This window comes from Drosophila santomea, chromosome 2L (genome assembly GCF_016746245.2).
Source record: "Drosophila santomea strain STO CAGO 1482 chromosome 2L, Prin_Dsan_1.1, whole genome shotgun sequence".
In the NCBI taxonomy this organism is placed as follows: Eukaryota; Metazoa; Arthropoda; class Insecta; order Diptera; family Drosophilidae; genus Drosophila; species Drosophila santomea.
The window spans coordinates 21,418,012-21,437,151 of NC_053016.2; the positions used below are offsets into that span (position 1 = coordinate 21,418,012).

Consider the following 19,140-nt stretch of genomic DNA (forward strand, 5'->3'; position numbering starts at 1 on the left):
TATCCTCGGTGATATCTGGATTTGTCTAGAGTTCAACACCGAAAATATTAATTAAAACAATTCAGATTTTAGGCACTATTTAGTAAACTTACAGACAAGGCGTCTGCATATTTTTCAGCAAGAGCGGCTAGCACCAACAGACGGGTTTGTTCCTCTTTTAGTATTTTTAGAAAGAAATTTCCATCTCTAACAACAGCTTCAACAAAAATATTGGAAGTGCTGACGTATTTTTCTGACGCTAGTTTGGCCATTTTTATGGACTCGTGGTCGACTTCATCTGCGGGACCAGGAACTGTACCTGACTCGTTATTTACAAGCAGTACCTCTGGGGCCACGTTAGATCGAGGAGCACCCCTTTTTGGTGACACAGTAGGCAACTGGGCGCGGAACTCTTGACTGAGGTGCCTAAAAACGGGTAGGTCAAGATCTCCGTTTAACAGTGATGAGTGCAACGACTCGTCTAGCCGCGACGTGGTACTCTGAGAGCACTTTTTTTCAAGTTTCTTTCGGAACTCTCCATAGTCTTTACTGGGGGAGAGCTGCTTGAATTTCCGAGCCAGTTCGGAGCCTTGCGGAGAATCGATCTCTAATTGTCCCCTTTCCGATCGCCCTGCTGCATACGATGACTGGCCGTGCTTTTTGGGGCTGTAGAAACCCTGGGCTAATGCACCCGGCCCGTAAAGTCGCTCCACCCGTTGCTTGATGAAACTGCCATTTCCATTGGTATGACCAGAAACCGAACTGAAATTCCCGATACTGTCGTTGCTGTTGTTGTTAGGCTCGATGGGTTTGCACTTGCTTGCCGGAGAAGGCATGCTGTGCAGAGTTGGAGTCGCTAGAAAGTGGTTGCGCTTACAGTACTGTAGACTGCTGGTGGAGGGTCGAATCGGGGAAACCTCACGTGACTTGTTTATATCCTGCCGAATCTTAGAGTCGTATGTGGTCAGATTGGAATAACCGTTAACGCAGCAAGCCAGGTTTAAATAGCTCGGCTTCTTTTCGGGAGCTTCTTGTGAATTTCCTGTAGAAGTCTGGTCAAAATCATTGGAGCTCGGCTCTCGGTCGGACTCCTCAATTGCGGGTACCAGCACCATGTGCTCCAGCTCTGTCGATCTGGATTTGACGTATGCGGGGAATTTGTGCTGAGGCTGGTGAGGCAAGTTAGGAACACTGCGCTCCCGAAGGTTGCCAGTAAATTCGCGTGTGATGTCCCTTACTGAGAGCGGCGTTAGGAAGTTCAGGCTCCCACTGGTATCTGCAAGTAAAGGCGATTGAGGTTAGATATACATATATGCACATTTATTTACCTGATATGTCGGAAGAATCTGCGTCTACATCCAGGGAACAGCTACCAATAGAGTCCAGACTGCGATCCATGAAAATTGCGCCTGTTGAAAGAAAGCTAAAAGTTATTCATGCAATTCACAATTCTTAGCCGTATTTAATTAAAAAATTTATGATTGACTTCCAGAAAAAACAACCAAGAATTAAATGACGACACCCGAGTCTGGCTTGGTTTTAATGTGGAAATTGAGCATTTAGAGAAACAAAAGAGCGTGACAGGTAATTTTTTGTTTTATCTATTATATTTTATAGCAGAACCCAAATGATCGAAATGATAGAAATATGGATATATTTTAAAACATCAGGTCAAGCCAATAATATTTGCATAGCACTACGCCTTCTAAGTTAAGCCTGTGATTGTGTAAGTGTAAGCTTAGCAGATGGGAGCAGCTTTAACGGCACTTTGAAAGTTCCGCTTTGCTGGCGTTTCGTTGATGCTTCACCCAGTTCCCGTACTTTTTCCCTCCTCTGGCAGGGTTTGGAACCATAAAACGACACGCAACTATTTATAATTCGGTAAGATGAAAAACATGAAGATGTCGGTGGCGTCTGAATTTTAAGAACACAATTATTTTGGAAAAAAAATCACACGCACTTCAACCTATTTCGGTCCCATATCACAAAGTAAAGAGTGACTTTAACGAAAGGAAATCTACGTGCCAAGTCAAGTCTTCAAGAAACAATTTACTAATTTCTGAAAGCCAAAAAAAATTGCTTGGTGTACAGCGGTTGTGTTGCCATGACCTGGACATTAAAAAACGACATATGGCCGACTGCTTCGTATTTTAAGATTATAGAGTATTTGGTATTTTTGGAATAAGTGTTAAGATAACGACGGAAGCGTAGTGTTAAAAACGAAATTGTGGAAAACGTAACACGTAACGTATAAGACGTTATATTCAATTATGCCACGAAAATCTTGCTATGTGCATACTTTGTATCCTTTTTCGCACACGGTACAGAAGGCTTTTAAAATACTATAAAGGATATAATTTTATTTGTAAATATATTATCTTTTAATTTGTTATACATAAGTTTTTTAAGTATATAATTAATACATTGGCTTGCCGATTGCCAGTGCTTTAAATGGCCTAGATCTGCACAGTGATCCAATTTAAGAAAATATTTCGGTGAGTAAGGTTGAATGCAAATCTTAGCAGGAACTTCATGTGAATAATGGAGCCCGTTTTAAGCAACCGAACTAATGTGAACTCGGAGCTACGCCCAAGAGCACATCGGTCACCACATGGGAATTCTCCGGGGCGACATTTTACATGCGCCAGACTGAGATTCTGGTTCAGTTGCAGCCAACAAATGACATCGCATATCGCTAGTTCTAGTGTTCTAGAACTAACTAAAATTATTTAATAGTATACATTATTAATATCCCTTAATAGAATATTGTGAGTTGATCCAGAGTCAGAAAAGTGAGTGAGAATTGTCCTCGTCGTACCGCCACACCTGAATTTGTAGCGAATTTTCGAATTGGATCGTATATACAAGCACCAGCAAATGTGGAACAAGTTTCCGCGGTGTTTGTAGCTTTCTAGCTTACACATTCCACTTTGACCATTCTCCAGCAGCAGTCGGCGATCAAAGGCTGACGAAATGATAACGGCGTAGACAAACGCGGAGGAGCGCTGGAAAGTGGTGGACAACCCCATTCCCTTTGGAGTTCCTACAGCGACAAAACCATTGTCAGCGAAGAAACTTCTATCGGGAGAAGCGAAGGAGTGGTACTGGGTTCACGTTCGCTCATCCAGAGGGGACACCTAAGCACAGCTGCGCAGGGCTCGGTTGAATCGGTACCGGGGTCATCAGACGAAGTACGAGAGCATGCACGAGCTACTCAATACAGCTCGAACACCAGTCCGAGCAAAAAGGTGATGACTACCTTCATTCCATGCAGCAACCAGCTGACAAAACGGCAATTGAAGTGCCCCGAAAACGAGAAAAATATCCAGTGAGCTAATAGAGAACGGAAGTGATTCTCTTAGACAAGAATCACGAATACAATTACAAATATGCTAAGAAAAAAAGAGGAAGTCATGCAACTATACTTAGATGTACAAAAGCGAATTTTTGCGGATCATTAGATAAGTGGCATGCTTCATGCGTGCCAAGGAAAGTTCAGTAAACCAGGAAACGCTTCAGGATCAAAGTGGTGATAGATGCCGTAAAACGTGAGTGTTCTGTAGACAGCTCACAGGCTTGTTCGACACGAGTGCCACTTTCAGCGTGCTGGGCTAGGACCGAAGGGAGGAAACACTAAGTGCCATGCTTATCCGGGGCTAGAACGGCTTCTGGCAAAAATAGATTTATTATTGGAGACTTAAGAGTACAGGGGTATGATAATATCGTTTTACCTTTAAGCATACCTGAAACAAGTCCGTACTTTAAAGGGCGCTGTGGTTAGCTCTAGCGGTCATACGAAATTCCGATAGGAGCCAATAGGCATATCCGATCGATGGACTGACTAGGTGCTAGGGCACAGAGCTCAGCTCAAGTTGGCCGACTTGACAGCGCGAGCTGTTAGAAATATGGCCCAATATACATACATGCACAAATGTGTCAGATATTCTGGCAGCACGATGTGGGTTGAATTTATTTTAACGTCCCCAAAACGAAAAGTTTTTTAAGAAAAATTATCAAACATAAACCACTTAAGTCACTTTTTTTTACTCACTTTACTTTATTAAATGAGATGGGATCTGCTAAATAGGAATATAATTGATATAAGTGTTTGGAAAGTGGTCTACAACTTTCGAATTGCCCGACTCCTTTTTTTTTGCTTCTCCGTCGCACTACTATTACCAAAGTACTCGGTATTTGACAATCAAGAAACTAAAAAACAGAGCTTTCTTTGGTAAGATTTCGTTTTTCTTCGATTATTCCTATAGAATATGCTCGTCAAGAATTGTATCATATCTTTAAAATTGCCAGTATTAATACATAATCAAAAAAGTACCTATATTTGGACAAAGAACTATGTTTAAGCAAGGTCATTATAATAATAATATTTTGACTGAATCTTATTTGCATTTTAAATACTGAAAATTGGTCATTTTCATGCTAGTAATTTGACTAAATAACTATAGTAAATAATTAAAACGTAAACAAAGTAAATTATTATAACTACTGTAATTTAAAACAAAGAATTTCGAAAAAAAGAAATTACATTTAAAATATTTCATAAAACTAGTTAATAAACAAAAATTGTATTTATAACTGTTTATTGCAACATTGATTTCTTGAAGCACGAAGAGCGGACATAAGCACCGAAGAATAATTGTCTTCTTATATTTTTCACACGTAGCACGCTGAATACTCTAATGATATTCTAATATAAAGTCATATTTGAAAATTATTATGAATTATTATGTACATAAATTGTGCTATTATAATTTCTATGTTAAATTTGAATAATTGTTATGTTAAGGCAATGCAAAACTAGAGTTTTTAAGTGGTGGTAATTTAAAAAATATTATATAGATTTAAAGCCTAAGAACTTCTAAAATAAAGGGCACATTTTGCCATTTTTACAATGCATGTGCATACGTGTGCACCAATACAGTGGTCAGCTGTATGCGTACAAGAGAGCTGCTGGCTCTAGAGCTCTCCGCCCTCTTGCTATAACAAAATTTCGAGAGAGCCTGGAGCCAGCACGAAAAAATCGTATGCAAAAAAATCGTATGGCGTTACGCTAGAAATCTTGATCGAAAATATACTTATCCCATTTACCTCATGACGAGGCAAAAATTTACTTATTGCCACCGCCACAAACTGTCTCTTCCCCATATTTTTGGAAAATATTTTTTTTGCCTTCCCCTTTTCTGGTCATTTGTTTTGTAGTTGTGCCAAAAAAATATTGAAATTTCGTTTAGCACTTCGAAAACTTCGGAAAATGGTACCTTATAGTTCAGGAAATCTACTTATCTTTTGTATTTATAATTTTTTGTAAAATAGTTACGGAATTCGAATTTAAAAACAAGAGAGAACGCTATAGTCAAGTTTCCCGACTATCTGATACCCGTTACTCAGCTAGTGGAAGTGCGAAGGAGAGTCTTCAACACTGACAGTTTTTGGTGGTTTGTGGGCGTTACAGTGGGCGTGGCAAAAAGTTTTATGGCAAATCGATAGAAATTTATAAGACTAATAAAAAAAATGAAAAAATTTCAAAACATTTTTTAAAAGTGTGGAGTCTGCATGCTGAATCTCAACTTTCTAGCTTGGGATCTCGACGTTCATAAGGAAAGACGGACGGATATGGCCAGATCGACTCGGCTATTGATCCTGATCAAGAATATATATACTTTTTATGGTCGGAAACGCTTCCTTCTGCCTGTTACATACTTTTCAACGAATATAGTATACCCTTTTCTCTATGAGTAACTGGTATAATAAATCGTATATCGTTTTCGATAAATCTACCAACAAGTGGCAAATTATATGTTAATTATAATTGGAATTTTTAAACGACATGAAGAACAAGTCTAAAGGCCCAGTAGTTCACAAGTTATCTTTATTTCGCTGTTGTAACGCTAAACTGTGGGCTTTTCCAAAATCGGTACACCTTAAATTCCTTATTCGGGTTTACCAGATAAGCCAAATTATTTTAGTACATAACTACACCGTTATATTGAAAAAAAAAAAATGCATCTAGAAAAGTTCTCCAACACTATTTTTTGCACTAAGCATCACAGTATCCCCACCGATCAGTCCTAATTATTTAAATCGCTTTGTCTCCAAACCCATTATTTTTTTTCAAATCTTTCAATTGTTTTATCACTCGTTTAGATCGGTCAAACACATTAGATCTTAGTTTCTTCGTAACTACGTGTCCTTCGGAACACAGTTATTTGTTAATGGCTTTTAACAAATACAATACACCCATTTACTCAAAACAAAAAATTTAAGTTATAAAAATTTTAATATAACATCAACAAATGTTTATAAAATATTATACAGGAGAGTTTCTCAAAATAAAGTGTATAAAAGATATATTAATATATGCACCATTGTGATGTTTTATCGTATCAATATATTGCTTCGCGTTTTTATAATTTTCCCACTTCGTGCAGATAGGCGCCAAGAAGTTTAGTCTAAAAATTGTAATAGTTTAGAAATAGCAGTGATATAATATGGTGCTATCTTACGCCTTCAATGTAGTTGTAAATATCAATTTTTTCATTTTGAGAGTGGGCACCGTCGTCACAAGCACCTACTGGCACAAGGATTACGTTTTTACCCGTGGCTTCCTGCAATGTTAACGTTACTGGAATAGATCCCCCTTCACGGGTCATATCTGGTTCTACATTGAAAACATGCTTAATGGCTCTTTTTGCAGCCTCATAATGAGGATGGTTAGGGTCCTCGGTCCAGGGCTTACCAGCTGAGAGCATAGTAACCTTCAAAAACAAGTATTATGTAGAACATAGCCAAGCTAAACATAACAAAATACAAACCTTCATTTTGTTAGGCGAGCCGCGCTCGGCCCATTTATCATTAAGGTATTTTACGACACACTCTTCAATGTGCTTTGGATCTTGGTTAGGGACAAGACGAATGGAGAACTTGCCAATAACCTTCTTCGGAATGACAGTTTTTGCGCCTGGCTCATAAAATGCACCTTCAATTCCGTGAACAGAAAGACTGGGATAACGCCACCTGGCTTGAAGTAACCTTGTTTTATCGCCATTATGCGGCAGCTGCTGAACACCAATGTCTTTCCTAAAAAGATTACAGCGATGCAAAGATTTACGACGTCAGTTAGAGGATAAGATTAACTAACTTGTACTCAGCAACTTCAAAGTCTATGTTCTCATATATAGATTGCTCGTTCTGGATTTGTGGTGCGACCTTCAACAATGCGAAAATAATTAATGTTAGAGCGCAACCTTTGGGAAACACACTACTTACGTCGCGATCCACACCAGGGACTAGGATTTTCGTATCCTTATCGACAAGTATGCTTAGCAAATGACACAGATCCGGCATTGCTTCGTGAACGGTGCCTCCAAAAACTCCGCTATGCAAGTCTTTGCTGGAGCATTCCACTTCCACTTGAAAGTATGCCAGACCGCGAAGACCATATGTAAGGCAAGGACGTTTTTTTCCCAGCCAATAGTTATCGGAAATGCAAACAAAATCAACATCCGCTAAGAAATTATCTTTACGTTCCAATAACAAATCGTCGAGGCCTTCGCTGCCGCTTTCCTCCATTCCCTCAAATACGAATTTAACGTTCACTGGCAGTGTAATGTTGAGTTTCTGATAAGCCTCGATAGCGTGGATCCAGCACAGCACTGGTCCTTTGTCGTCGGATGCCCCGCGTCCAAACAGCTTTCCATCCACCTGTGTAAGCTCAAAGGGATTGGTGTTCCATCCATCTTCCTTCAAGGCGGGCTGCACATCCAAATGACCATAAACCAAAACGGTCTTCTTAGAGGGGTCTTTGCCCAAAGTTCCAAGCAGAACCTTTGGCAGTGGTATTATCTGGCCGTTCGGCAAAGTCTGCTGACCAACATCTGCCAGCTCTGTCTCAGCACCCAGAGACCTCAGCCGATCCGTGGTCCATTCCACCATGCGATCAATTTCGCCTCGCTTTTCGGGCCAAGCTGAAACGGACTGAATACCCACAACAGTTTTTAGGGCCCCGATGTAATCTTCTTTTTTGCCGTCCACAAAGCTTAAAAGAGATTGTGGTTTATGACCATTAGATAAGAGTGTACACTGATAGAAGTGGTGTTATCAAGCCCGAACTGGAGCATTTTGCGGCTAATGGTATAATCGTTTAGTGGTTATGTCGGATTCGCCTTTCTATTTATGATTTACAAACAAAGAGGCGACAAGAGAAAACATATGCATCAAATTCTAGGCATGTCACCCCCATAATAAAATGAAAATCAACAACGTATTGAGATGCATAGTTTTGCTTTTGTGCACTTTGGTTAATTATGCGTATGTATATTAAAGCTCCTTAGTAACTAATTTGCTAAAATTTGCTGTCGATTTCTCCCAATTGGGTTTTGAACATCTTTGTTTTTTCATACACACATTTGCTTGCAAGTGTGTGTACATGTGTTCATCTCGATTTAATATCATTATTTCATACTTACGCAAATAATTTTAGAAGTTCACTTGATATCTCGGACATAGCGTTTTTATTTTTTATAGAGTACAAAAACAGCTGAAACGGCCTCCGGGGGTCTAACTATTTAAATCTAACCTGCAGTCGGCGCGCACTTATATTAATAAAACTCAAGTAACGCCAGTAGTGTGACCGCGGAAGGGAAAAAATATACAAGGCCATAACGCGTATATATACTTAAATATGTGCATAAGTTTTAGCGTATTTCCACAAAAATGAATCCATAATATATGGATTCCATCGTCACACATTTTACATATTATATGATACCAAATTAGTTAACATATGTACACAACACAGATTGGTCCAAGGAATAGTTATTCAAAAAACAAAATGATTATGTAAGACCTAGAAACCTGCTAATATTTATGGGGTGCGAAGAGAAGCTATACCGGCCAAGTCTCCGTTAGGGGCATGTAAAGTCCATACAGTAATTTTTTAACATATCTTGCAATTTTTAGATTAATGGTAATTTGAGTTTCGTAAACGGTCTGGGGAAAATGTGCTGAAAACTAGAGGTGGAGAAACATCAATGGAATGGTTTCTTAGAGTTTCAATAATTTTGTCAGAACAAATATTTATGTTAACAGTCATCGATTCCAACGGGTCTATCGGGGCGATTCTATTCTTTTGTCGACGATTTAACATATATGAAAGTTTTTAATACGCCTGGTGGCCAACCAGGTCGTTCAAAAATCGGAGGCTTATCTTTGATCGTTCATATTAAGATCAATTTTTATACGTTGAAAAGAATGGAGGTGTTTCCTGATTAGTATCACCAGTCGAGTTGATCGTCCGTTTAGGTGTCAGTATAAACGTCGAGTTATCGGGATCGCGTGATCGGTCAGCGATAGTAGTTCTGAGAGATTTTTATATCTCCGGAATACAGATAAAAATTTAAACGTTTTTTCCTTTGCAAAACATGACCTTATTGGCTTGCTTGACATTTCGCGAGTATCGCGAATAGCAACGGGAATCTGATAGTCGAGGAAATCGACTAAAGCGTTATATTTTGTTATAACTGTGCGCTTCAACATATGATCTTTGATCTCTGAAGAAAGTACGAAGGAAAAAAAGGACTTGATAGGACTAAGGATTATAGATAAGCGCTAGTTTGTTGAGTTTTTTGTAACGAAAGTATTTTTCAGAAAACCTACTTGATATCAACAAATAGTTTGGTAGGCTAATGCTGTGCGCCCAAGAATTGATTGCTAATAGTACTCCCCCAAGTATATACTCAAGGCGGACGTTTTACTCAAGCGGAAATAAACATCAATAGATTATGGGCCCAGGGCACACATCCGTAGGACACGCGTTTCTTGAGTAAAGAAGTTTCGACAAGTTGAAAAATAGTTAAAGTGGGCGTGGCAAAAAGTTGTATGGCAAATCGATAGAAATTTACAAGACTAATACAAAAATGAAAAAATATCAAAACATTTTTCAAAAGTGTGGGGGTGGCAGCTTTGTGCGGTTTAAGGGCGTTAGAGTAGGCGTGGCCACATGAATCGACAAACTTGCGCTGCTTCTTTTTCTCTGGAGTATGTATGCTTAATCTTAACTTTCTAGCTTTTGTAGTTCCTGAGATCTCGACGTTCATACGGACGGACAGACGGACATGGCCAGATCGACCCGGCTATTGATCCTGATCAAAAGTATATATACTTTATATGGTCGGAAACGCGTCCTTTTGCCTGTTACATACTTTTCAACCAATCTAGTATAATCTTATACTCTAAATGAAAGAAAAGTGATTTGTTTTAATTATGAAGAAGCAGGCTCCAACTGTTCAAAGGCAGTGCAGCTTATGGGTTCTCTGAACGCCGATAGCTTTGGTCGCACAAAATGGTGCTTAGAAAGCGGAGCTTCAAGCCAAATGTGGTGTGACGAAAATTTGTTTACAGCCCTGGAGGAGCACACCGATACGATTGGATTAGCTGGTCAAGATAAAGACGGATCGTAACACCCGTGTATAACCGACGTAATGTTTGTTGTTTCGATTAAGGAAAACATAATGTCTGTAAGTCAAACCCTTTCTAAATGCACTTTGGTGCACTTTAGCGAGAACCGCAAGGATTATTCAGAAGGCTGAGCGTGTATTCCAAGTTAAGAAAACAAGAAATCGAAATACATACATTCGATGGAAAGTCCAATCAGTGTTTTGCGGCTTCCAGCGCCGATGGCATGTTATGGCATATCCGATATGGTCTTATCCACTATCGCTGTCTGTCCGATATCGTGAAAAAGAAAATGGTTTGTCGAGTTGAAGGTTGTAATTTACCGAAAAATACATCATGTAAAACATGTATTTTGAGCAAAATATATGAACAGCCTTTTCCACATAAAACGGAATTTCGAGCTAGTGAAATATTGGAACATGTTTATATAGATGTACATGTACCCTTTAGTACAAAATCACTGGGGGGCGATCGATATTTTGTCACGTTTATCGATTACAAATCTCGTAGCATATTTTGGCTGTTTAAAAGGCAAAGACGAGGCATTCTCAAAGTTCGTGAAATTTTAGAAACTTGTGGAGAGGCAAACTGAAAAGCTTCTAAAGTGCAAACGCAGCGACAACGGAAAGGAATTTGTAAAGATTATTAAAATATATATCTAAAAGATGGACGTACTTTTCGACAAGTGAGCTGATAACCTGGCAAAGGATGCTGGATTCGTATAGTTTGACCTACCACAAGGCTAACTACAGGATGAGAGGGTGTCTAAAGATGTGTTTAGACATGATAAGTAGACAAACTATAAATATGTTCTATTTATGGGCTGCAATAAACATGGCAGGGGACAACATAAGTGGCAACCACAGATAAGTACGATTGCAGTGGTCTATTGCCGAAGTGTTAAGAGGTATGATCACGCGGGAGGTGATTAGCGCAGTCATAGGTCACAAATATAGATTTAAGATAAATCTCAACTGCATTGACCAACGCAGACTGCAGCGTCTTACAAGCGCTGCATTATATAATTAGATGATAAGAACCTATGTAAGAATAAATAAAAGGCGATGCCCTCGCAGTAGCGAGTCAGTTAGATTCAAACACCCGAATTGAACTCATTAAGTGTACGCATTAGTTTATAGTGTGAACATTTTGGTCCTTCGAGAAATTCTGTTGTTTTCCCCCACCAGTGGTAAGAAACACAGAAGAAGAAACCAGCGCCTTAAAAGTAAAAAGAGCAAGGTTATTCGAGTGATTCTGTTGTTTCCCCCACCAGTGGTAAGAAACACAGAATAAAAGACCACGCCTTAAAGTACTAGGACTATAAGGTGAAACATTGTGTTCTTGCTTTTCTTTGGCTGATCAATCAGCTGTGAGTCGAGGCACAGCTAGGTCAACTGGGCGACCAATCAAAAAATCCTCCAACGGATCACGCCAAAGAATACAAGCAGAAAGTACAAGTCACTGTAATTGTTTTCCCAAGATGTTGTCGGAAAGATCTGTGAAATTGATTCAAGACCAAGGAGTGCTGCAGAAGAAAATACTGCAAGCCATCAAGGACAAGGCATCTATACCAGCAATAGAAGCATTGGTAGACCAATTTACTACTAACAACAATGCACTGGTAAAATTGGGAGTTGGCGATCATTAATATTTTAATGATAAAATATTTATTAAAACTATGGATGCTGTCAAGGCCTACAAGGAGTCGCAATTAAAGGTAGAAACACTTGAAGAAGTAAATATACCAAGTGGATCAAAATTATCAGATTCCGCATCAGCTCGGAGCTCCAGTCCAGTTGTTAATCTGGTTCAACTGGTGGACAGAAGAGCGGACAGGGTGAGGCAACAGATAAGCCTAATATACGAAACCCTGGATAGTTCAAGTGAGATTGAACTAGTCAAGCAGCTGGCAATGATGAAAAGTCATTGGTCCAACGTGACGGACACACTGAAACTGCTTGAAAACAAGTATGACAGAACTGCCTTTGATCAAGATGAGGCAGACATTCTGCAATCTGATGTTGCCGCACTAGAGATGGTACTTCAGAGGAAGTTGGAACAGTTCAAAAGTTCCAACTACGACGTGCCAGAACTCCCAAAAGTAGACCTTCCAACGTTCAATGGAAATGCGAAGGAATGGCCAACATTTTACGAGCTGTTCTCTGAACTAATAGACAGCAGGAAGGATCTCAGCAACACAAGGAAGCTGGGATATTTAAGAGCCTGCTTAAAAGGAGAAGCTCAAATGGTGGTTAGCCATTTGATAACGGGATCAGCGGCTAGCTATGCAGCAGCGTGGGAGCTTATCTGCAAACGCTATGAGAATAGCAGAAAAATATTCTCCCAACACTTCAACAAATTAATGGAACTGGAGTGCTTGCTGCCCCACGATGAGAAAAATTTAGGGAAGTTTTTGGATACTGCGACCGAGAGCATATTCATCATAAAGCAAAAAGGAAAAATAGGAAGCTCTGCTGACGTAATTTTAGCTGAAATTTTCGCCAGAAGCCTTGCAGCTGTATGAACAGCATGTAAAAAAGGCAAGAGCTATACAGTCCTTACAAGATGTACTAGAGTTTGTTGAGCAACAATACAACTCAGTAAATGCCATTACCAAGAATACCGCTCAGCTTGCTACAAGAAAAGTGCAAAGTAGATCGTGTGCCTTTTGCTCTAAGGATGGCCACGATATGATAAAGTGTCTCAAATTCAGAGCACAATCAATCGAAAAAAGAAAAGAATTCGTTCAAAAGAACAGCATGTGCTTTAGATGCTTTGGAAAGCATAATGCTATCGATTGCAGAAAGGAAATTACATGCAATCGATGCTCCAAAAGACACAACAGCCTTCTTCATGAAGACACAAAACGCAGTATCAACAGCAATAGCCTTAAGCAAGGGCAAGACACACTATTGGCTACAGCTGTTGTTTTAGTGAAAAACAAAGCTGGGGGTTACAACGAGTTGAGGGCGCTTATTGACGGTGGATCCCAGAAGACGCTGATTTCAGAGGAAGCAGCACAAATATTAAGGATTCCCAGAGTAAGAAGTACTATAGAGGTCGAAGGTATCTCCCAGACTACTCAATTATCAAAAAATAGTGTCCACCTGACGATTAAACCAAAAATTCCAAGCAGCTTCAAAGCATCAACGGAAGCATTGGTTTTACCAACACTCCATAGAGCCCTTCCCAGCAAAAAGTTTGATATTGATATCAACAAAGAGTGGAAGGGCTACAGGCTAGCAGATCCACGATTCAACGAGCCAAGCAGAATTGACATGGTGATAGGTGTGGATCTATTTCCCCTGATTATGATGGAAAAAATAAAAACCGTGAATGGAATCTTGGGACAAAAAACCAAATTTGGATGGATTGTGTCCGGAAATATAACTCGAGCAGCAAAGAAAAAAATTATAAGTGCCACTACAACAATAAATCTAAAGGACCTGGATCGCTTTTGGGAATTGGAAGATGAAGCCGATGAGACAATTACAGACAATGCAGAATGCGAAAGAAAATTCCAAGAAACAACTGTCATCAACGAGGAAGGCAGATTTGTGGTGTCAATTCCATTCCGCCAAGAGGCAAAGCTCATGCAAATGGAAAAGAAGTTTCAAAGAAACCCAAAAAACTGGGCTGCATACAACGAATTCATGAACCAATACCTTAAGATGGGACATATGGAATCTGTAAAGGCAACGGGTCAAGGTAAATACTATTTACCCCATCAAGCAATCATCAGGCCTGGAAGCTTAACTACGAAGCTACGAGTAGTTTTTGACGCATCCGCAAAAACGACAAATGGACTAAGCCTAAATGACGTTATTATTGCTGGTCCTAAGATTCAAAAGGATATATTCGATATTCTAATTAAATGGCGCAAGTGGCAATATGTTATGGTAGCTGACATTGAAAAAATGTATCGCCAAATAAAGGTTGCTGAGAAAGACCAAGAATACCAATATATCCTATGGAGAGATGATCCAAAATTGCCGATCAGTGAGTTTAAGTTAACAACCGTAACTTATGGCACCTCGGCAGCACCTTTCTTTGCAGTCCGATGTCTACGAGAGCTGGCAGACCGGTTTTGCCAAGAGGATAGCGTCTTAGCAGAAACAATAAGAGACGACTTTTATATGGATGACCTCATAACTGGTGGAGACACAGTCAACGAGTGCTATGAACTTCAAAGGAAATTGAGACAAGTGATGGAGAAGGCCGGCATGCATCTGCGAAAATGGGTTGCAAATGACGAACGCATTTTAGCCGACATTCAGGACGACGGTGCTACGGAGAAAATCTGCATTGAGGAGAATGAATCGATCAAAACCTTAGGACTTCAATGGGATCCGAAGAAGGATACATTTACGTTTTCGGCAGAAAACCCAATGCTAACACGCATAACAAAGCGGTTAGTGTTATCACAGTTGTCCAGAATTTTCGACCCACTAGGATGGTTGGCACCGGTAACGATTCAAGGCAAATGTTTCATTCAGGAACTGTGGAAGTTACCGATGACTTGGGACGTTGAATTGGAAACCAACTTAGCAAACTGGTGGATGGAATATGCTAAAGGTCTATCAGATTTAGAAGAAATTAGCATTTCACGCTGGACTGGATGCTCCAAAGGTATTACGGAGCTACATGGATTCTGCGATGCATCAGAGAAAGCATATGCAGCGGCTGTGTATACAAAAGTAGGCGGCAGAGTTACCTTGCTAGCAGCAAAAAGCAAAGTAAATCCTATAAAAAACAGGAAAACAATTCCAAAGTTGGAATTATGTGCTGCGCATTTACTAGCAAAGTTATTAGCGAAAGTGCAGGCTATATGGAGCAACAAGATTACAACGCATGCATGGAGTGAGTCGCAAATTACTATTGCCTGGATACAGAACAAGCGCAGCAAAGATAAGTTCGTCAGAACTAGAGTGGAAGATATCAATAAACTAATTCCCAATGTCAAATGGAATTACGTTAAATCGGAAGAAAATCCAGCAGACGTGGCTTCAAGAGGGATGATATCCGCAAGCTCTTAAAATCTGTGAAATTTGGTGGAGAGGGCCGAATTGGCTATCTATAGATGCACAACACTGGCCCACTCAAAAGGAATCGGAAATGGTTGTGGTATCCACATTGATAAAATCCGAATATCTGCAAAACCATCTTTTATCAAAGTATTCATCGATCGACAAACTTCTTAGAGTAATGGCGTATGTATTACGCTTCATAACAAAGCTGAGAGGAAAATCGCAACAGCAGTCACATCTTACGGTGGAGGAATTAAAGCTAGCGAAGATTGCTGTGGTAAAGATACAACAACAGCTAGATTTTGGACACGAAGTCAGACTACTCAAAAACAAAAGACCTTTAGACCCAAAGAGTAAGTTGCAGGCGCTAAATCCGTTTTTGGATAGTGATGGCGTACTTCGAGTTGGTGGACGACTACAAAACGCAATGATACCGTATAATGTAAAACATCCAATTATACTGGATAAGTCACATTTGACTTGGTTAATTGTAAAGGATTCTCATAAAGAAACTCTGCATGGCGGAATTAACATTATGAGAAGTTATATTCAGAGGGAGTTCTGGATATTTGGCATACAAAATTCCGTAAAGAAATATTTAAGGGAATGTTTTGTATGCATACGATACAAGCAAGAGATGTCCAGTCAACTGATGGGAAATTTACCAGTTTATCGAGTAACGGCTGATTACTCGTTTCAAACTACTGGAATCGACTACGCCGGACCGTTCCAGATTCGCTGCTCAAAGGGAAGAGGTCAAAAAACGTATAAAGGATACATTTGTGTATTTGTCTGTATGGCAACAAAAGCGATACATCTGGAAGCTGTTAGCGACCTTTCCTCAGACAAATTCCTGGAGGCTCTTCGACGGTTCTTTGCAAGACGAGGCAAGAGTGAGAACATATACTCAGATAATGGAACAAACTTCGTAGGAGCTTCAAGAGTATTGGACAAAGAATTTGTAGCTGCCATTAAAAACAATAATGAGTTAGCACCTTCACTAGAAAAAGAAGGCATCAAGTGGCACTTTATCCCCCCGGGAAGCCCCCACATGGGAGGTTTATGGGAAGCCGGTGTAAAATCAGTGAAGCATCACCTTAAACGAGTTATTGGTGAAAACAGCTTTACATATGAAGAATTTGCATCGCTGCTATGTCAAATCGAAGCAGTGCTAAACTCGCGCCCATTAGTCACTGTAAGGAGCGAAAACGATGGTGAGGAAATATTAACGCCGGGTCATTTTCTGGTGGGAAGACCTCTAATTGGAGCTCCTGAACATTTTGACGAAAGTAAGACAATCAGCTCTTTGGATAGATGGAAGCTTATTCAACGCATCAGAGGTGATTTTTGGAAGAAATGGAAAGAGGAGTATCTGGTGTCATTGCAACAGCGAACCAAATGGCGCCAGGTAAAACCAAATCTGAAGGAGGGACAGTTGGTTCTTATAAAACATGAGAGCACTCACCCTGCAAGATGGCCAATGGGAAGAATCATTAGTACGACTAAAGGACAAGATGATAAAGTCCGGGTAGTCACGGTTAAAACAAGCGATGGGGAAGTAAAAAGATCGCTAAACAAGATCTGTCAACTTCCTGTTAGCGAAGCAAAACCAGCTGGAGCTGCAAGCCTATTTTGATGTCATAAAACAATCAGAGGACTTCCTGGAAAAATCCCGCCTGGTTTGCGAAAAAATGGGAGACTTCAAGGACTACTGCGATTTCTTCGGCACGACAATAAGGACAAAAATTGACAACATAAAAGAAAAAGACAAAATACTACGGCACCGTACCAACCGAAAGAAAAGGTTTATACTGTTCTTTGATATCGGAAATGCAAATAGAATACAGGAAAATATGCAAACGATCATAAAAAACGAAAAACATCTAATGGAATATGTTGACAATCAGACCTCGGTCATCAATGCCACGGAAGAATTAGTAAGAGCAACTACGATAGAAGCAAACCGGAATTTGGGAAAACTGACCCAACAAGTCAATATTATTGCAGAAACCATGAAGGAGTACTTTATGGTATATAAGGAGTCAATTAAATTCCTTATGTTATCAAATCAAGTGCGAAACTGGATTGAAGAGGCAGAAAGCCTACAAGCAACAGCGATCTCAATGGTAACGGACATTAGTGAAGGAAGAATTCATCCTACACTAATTGCGCCTAACAAAATGCTGGAGGAGCTCGAAAAAGTTAAGCAAAAATTAGGACGAAAACAAATGCTACCGGGTGGAAATTCAGTTATACAATTACCACTGATCTATAAACTGATGAAGGCACAAGCTATGTTGAAGGATAATGTCCTATTCATTGAAGCAAAATTGCCGATATACAACAATCAGGAAACGGATCTCTTTGAAGTAATCCCAATAACACTGTGGACAAACGGAACAAAGCTTATTCCGAAATTGAATTCTAAATATTTTGCGTTCAATACAGACATTAACGCTTATCACCTAATGTCTGAAATGGAAATTAACCAATGCAGACAAGAGGATTCGACAACATGGCTTTGCGAAAATAATTGGGCATGGAAAAACGCGGATGATCACTCTTGCGAAATATCTCCATTGAAACCAAGCAAGGCACACTCATGCGAAATGATGGAATTCCAAGGCAATTCGTTCATCAAAGAGATAAGTGGATCCAACCGTTGGCTATTTAGACTGTTTCGGAATACAACAGCTAATATAAGATGCAACGAACAGCATCAAGTTATAAGACTGCCCAATCCAGGCATTATACAACTACCTGCAGGATGCACAGCAATATTAGGGGATACAACAATAATTACTCCTCAAAAAGTAATTTCGACAGCGTCTGAAATGTCTATCTTTCCCAGTTTACGAATTATAGATGACAAGGAGACATGGAACGTGGTCCCGCTGAAGCACTTGATTGTCAACAACACTAATGAACTACAAAATCTTCAAATGCGCATCAAGACTCTGAAAAATAACAAAGTACACATTGATGACTTGATTTTCCACACGGCAAGCGGACACTCGGCTCTAGCGTTGACAACGATTATCATAATTATAATGGTCATTTATATCCGGAGGCAACGCATAAATGAGAGACAACTACTGGCCGTACACTTTTCCCCCCCGGAGAATGTCTAAAGATGTGTTTAGACATGATAAGTAGACAAACTATAAATATGTTCTATTTATGGGCTGCAATAAACATGGCAGGGGACAACATAAGTGGCAACCACAGATAAGTACGAAGTGGTCTATTGCCGAAGTGTTAAGAGATATGATCACGCGGGAGGTGATTAGCGCAGTCATAGGTCACAAATATAGATTTAAGATAAATCTCAACTGCATTGACCAACGCAGACTGCAGCGCCTTACAAGCGCTGCATTATATAATTAGATGATAAGAACCTATGTAAGAATGAATAAAAGGCGATGCCCTCGCAGTAGCGAGTCAGTTAGATTCAAACACCCGAATTGAACTCATTAAGTGTACGCATTAGTTTATAGTGTGAACAGAGGGATACCTGCAGCAACGACGTAAGCTCAGGTGGCAAAGTCAACCCTGGATCGCCCAAATATGCCATTTCGGACGACGAAATCTCATAGGACCAAGACAAGGTCGCCATAAAAACTGATCACAGCATTGACGAGCTTATAAGCGCAGAAGACGGTGA

General features: G+C 39.9%; 2 protein-coding genes across 8 annotated transcripts in view; both read right to left on the reverse strand.

The window, feature by feature from the left end:
• Positions 1 to 2,075, reverse strand: part of LOC120455494 — a 3,051-nt gene extending 976 nt beyond the window's left edge. Inside the window, exons 1-4 of one of the 7 annotated variants that reach the window (XM_039641746.1) lie at positions 1,940 to 2,075; positions 1,308 to 1,388; positions 93 to 1,255; positions 1 to 25 (exon numbers count right to left, since the gene is read on the reverse strand). The exon at positions 1 to 25 is cut by the window's left edge and continues 72 nt beyond it. In XM_039641746.1, the coding sequence (XP_039497680.1) occupies positions 1 to 25; positions 93 to 1,255; positions 1,308 to 1,377 (1,258 nt within the window). In that variant the 5' untranslated portion in view covers positions 1,378 to 1,388; positions 1,940 to 2,075. Of the gene's footprint in view, positions 26 to 92; positions 1,256 to 1,307; positions 1,403 to 1,469; positions 1,578 to 1,800; positions 1,898 to 1,939 lie in introns of those variants that run through there. The other 6 variants (XM_039641773.1, XM_039641756.2, XM_039641765.1 and 3 more) reach the window with 6 other exon arrangements.
• A 4,180-nt stretch (positions 2,076 to 6,255) lies between these two features.
• LOC120458212 (cytosolic non-specific dipeptidase) lies at positions 6,256 to 8,619 on the reverse strand. Its single transcript, XM_039645791.1, has 6 exons — positions 8,463 to 8,619; positions 7,264 to 8,032; positions 7,136 to 7,203; positions 6,810 to 7,074; positions 6,501 to 6,752; positions 6,256 to 6,446 (listed from the first exon to the last, which is right to left on the reverse strand). The coding sequence occupies exons 1-6, from the start codon at positions 8,498 to 8,500 to the stop codon at positions 6,402 to 6,404; spliced, it is 1,437 nt and encodes a 478-aa protein (XP_039501725.1). The 5' UTR covers positions 8,501 to 8,619; the 3' UTR covers positions 6,256 to 6,401.
• Positions 8,620 to 19,140: the final 10,521 nt, after the last annotated feature.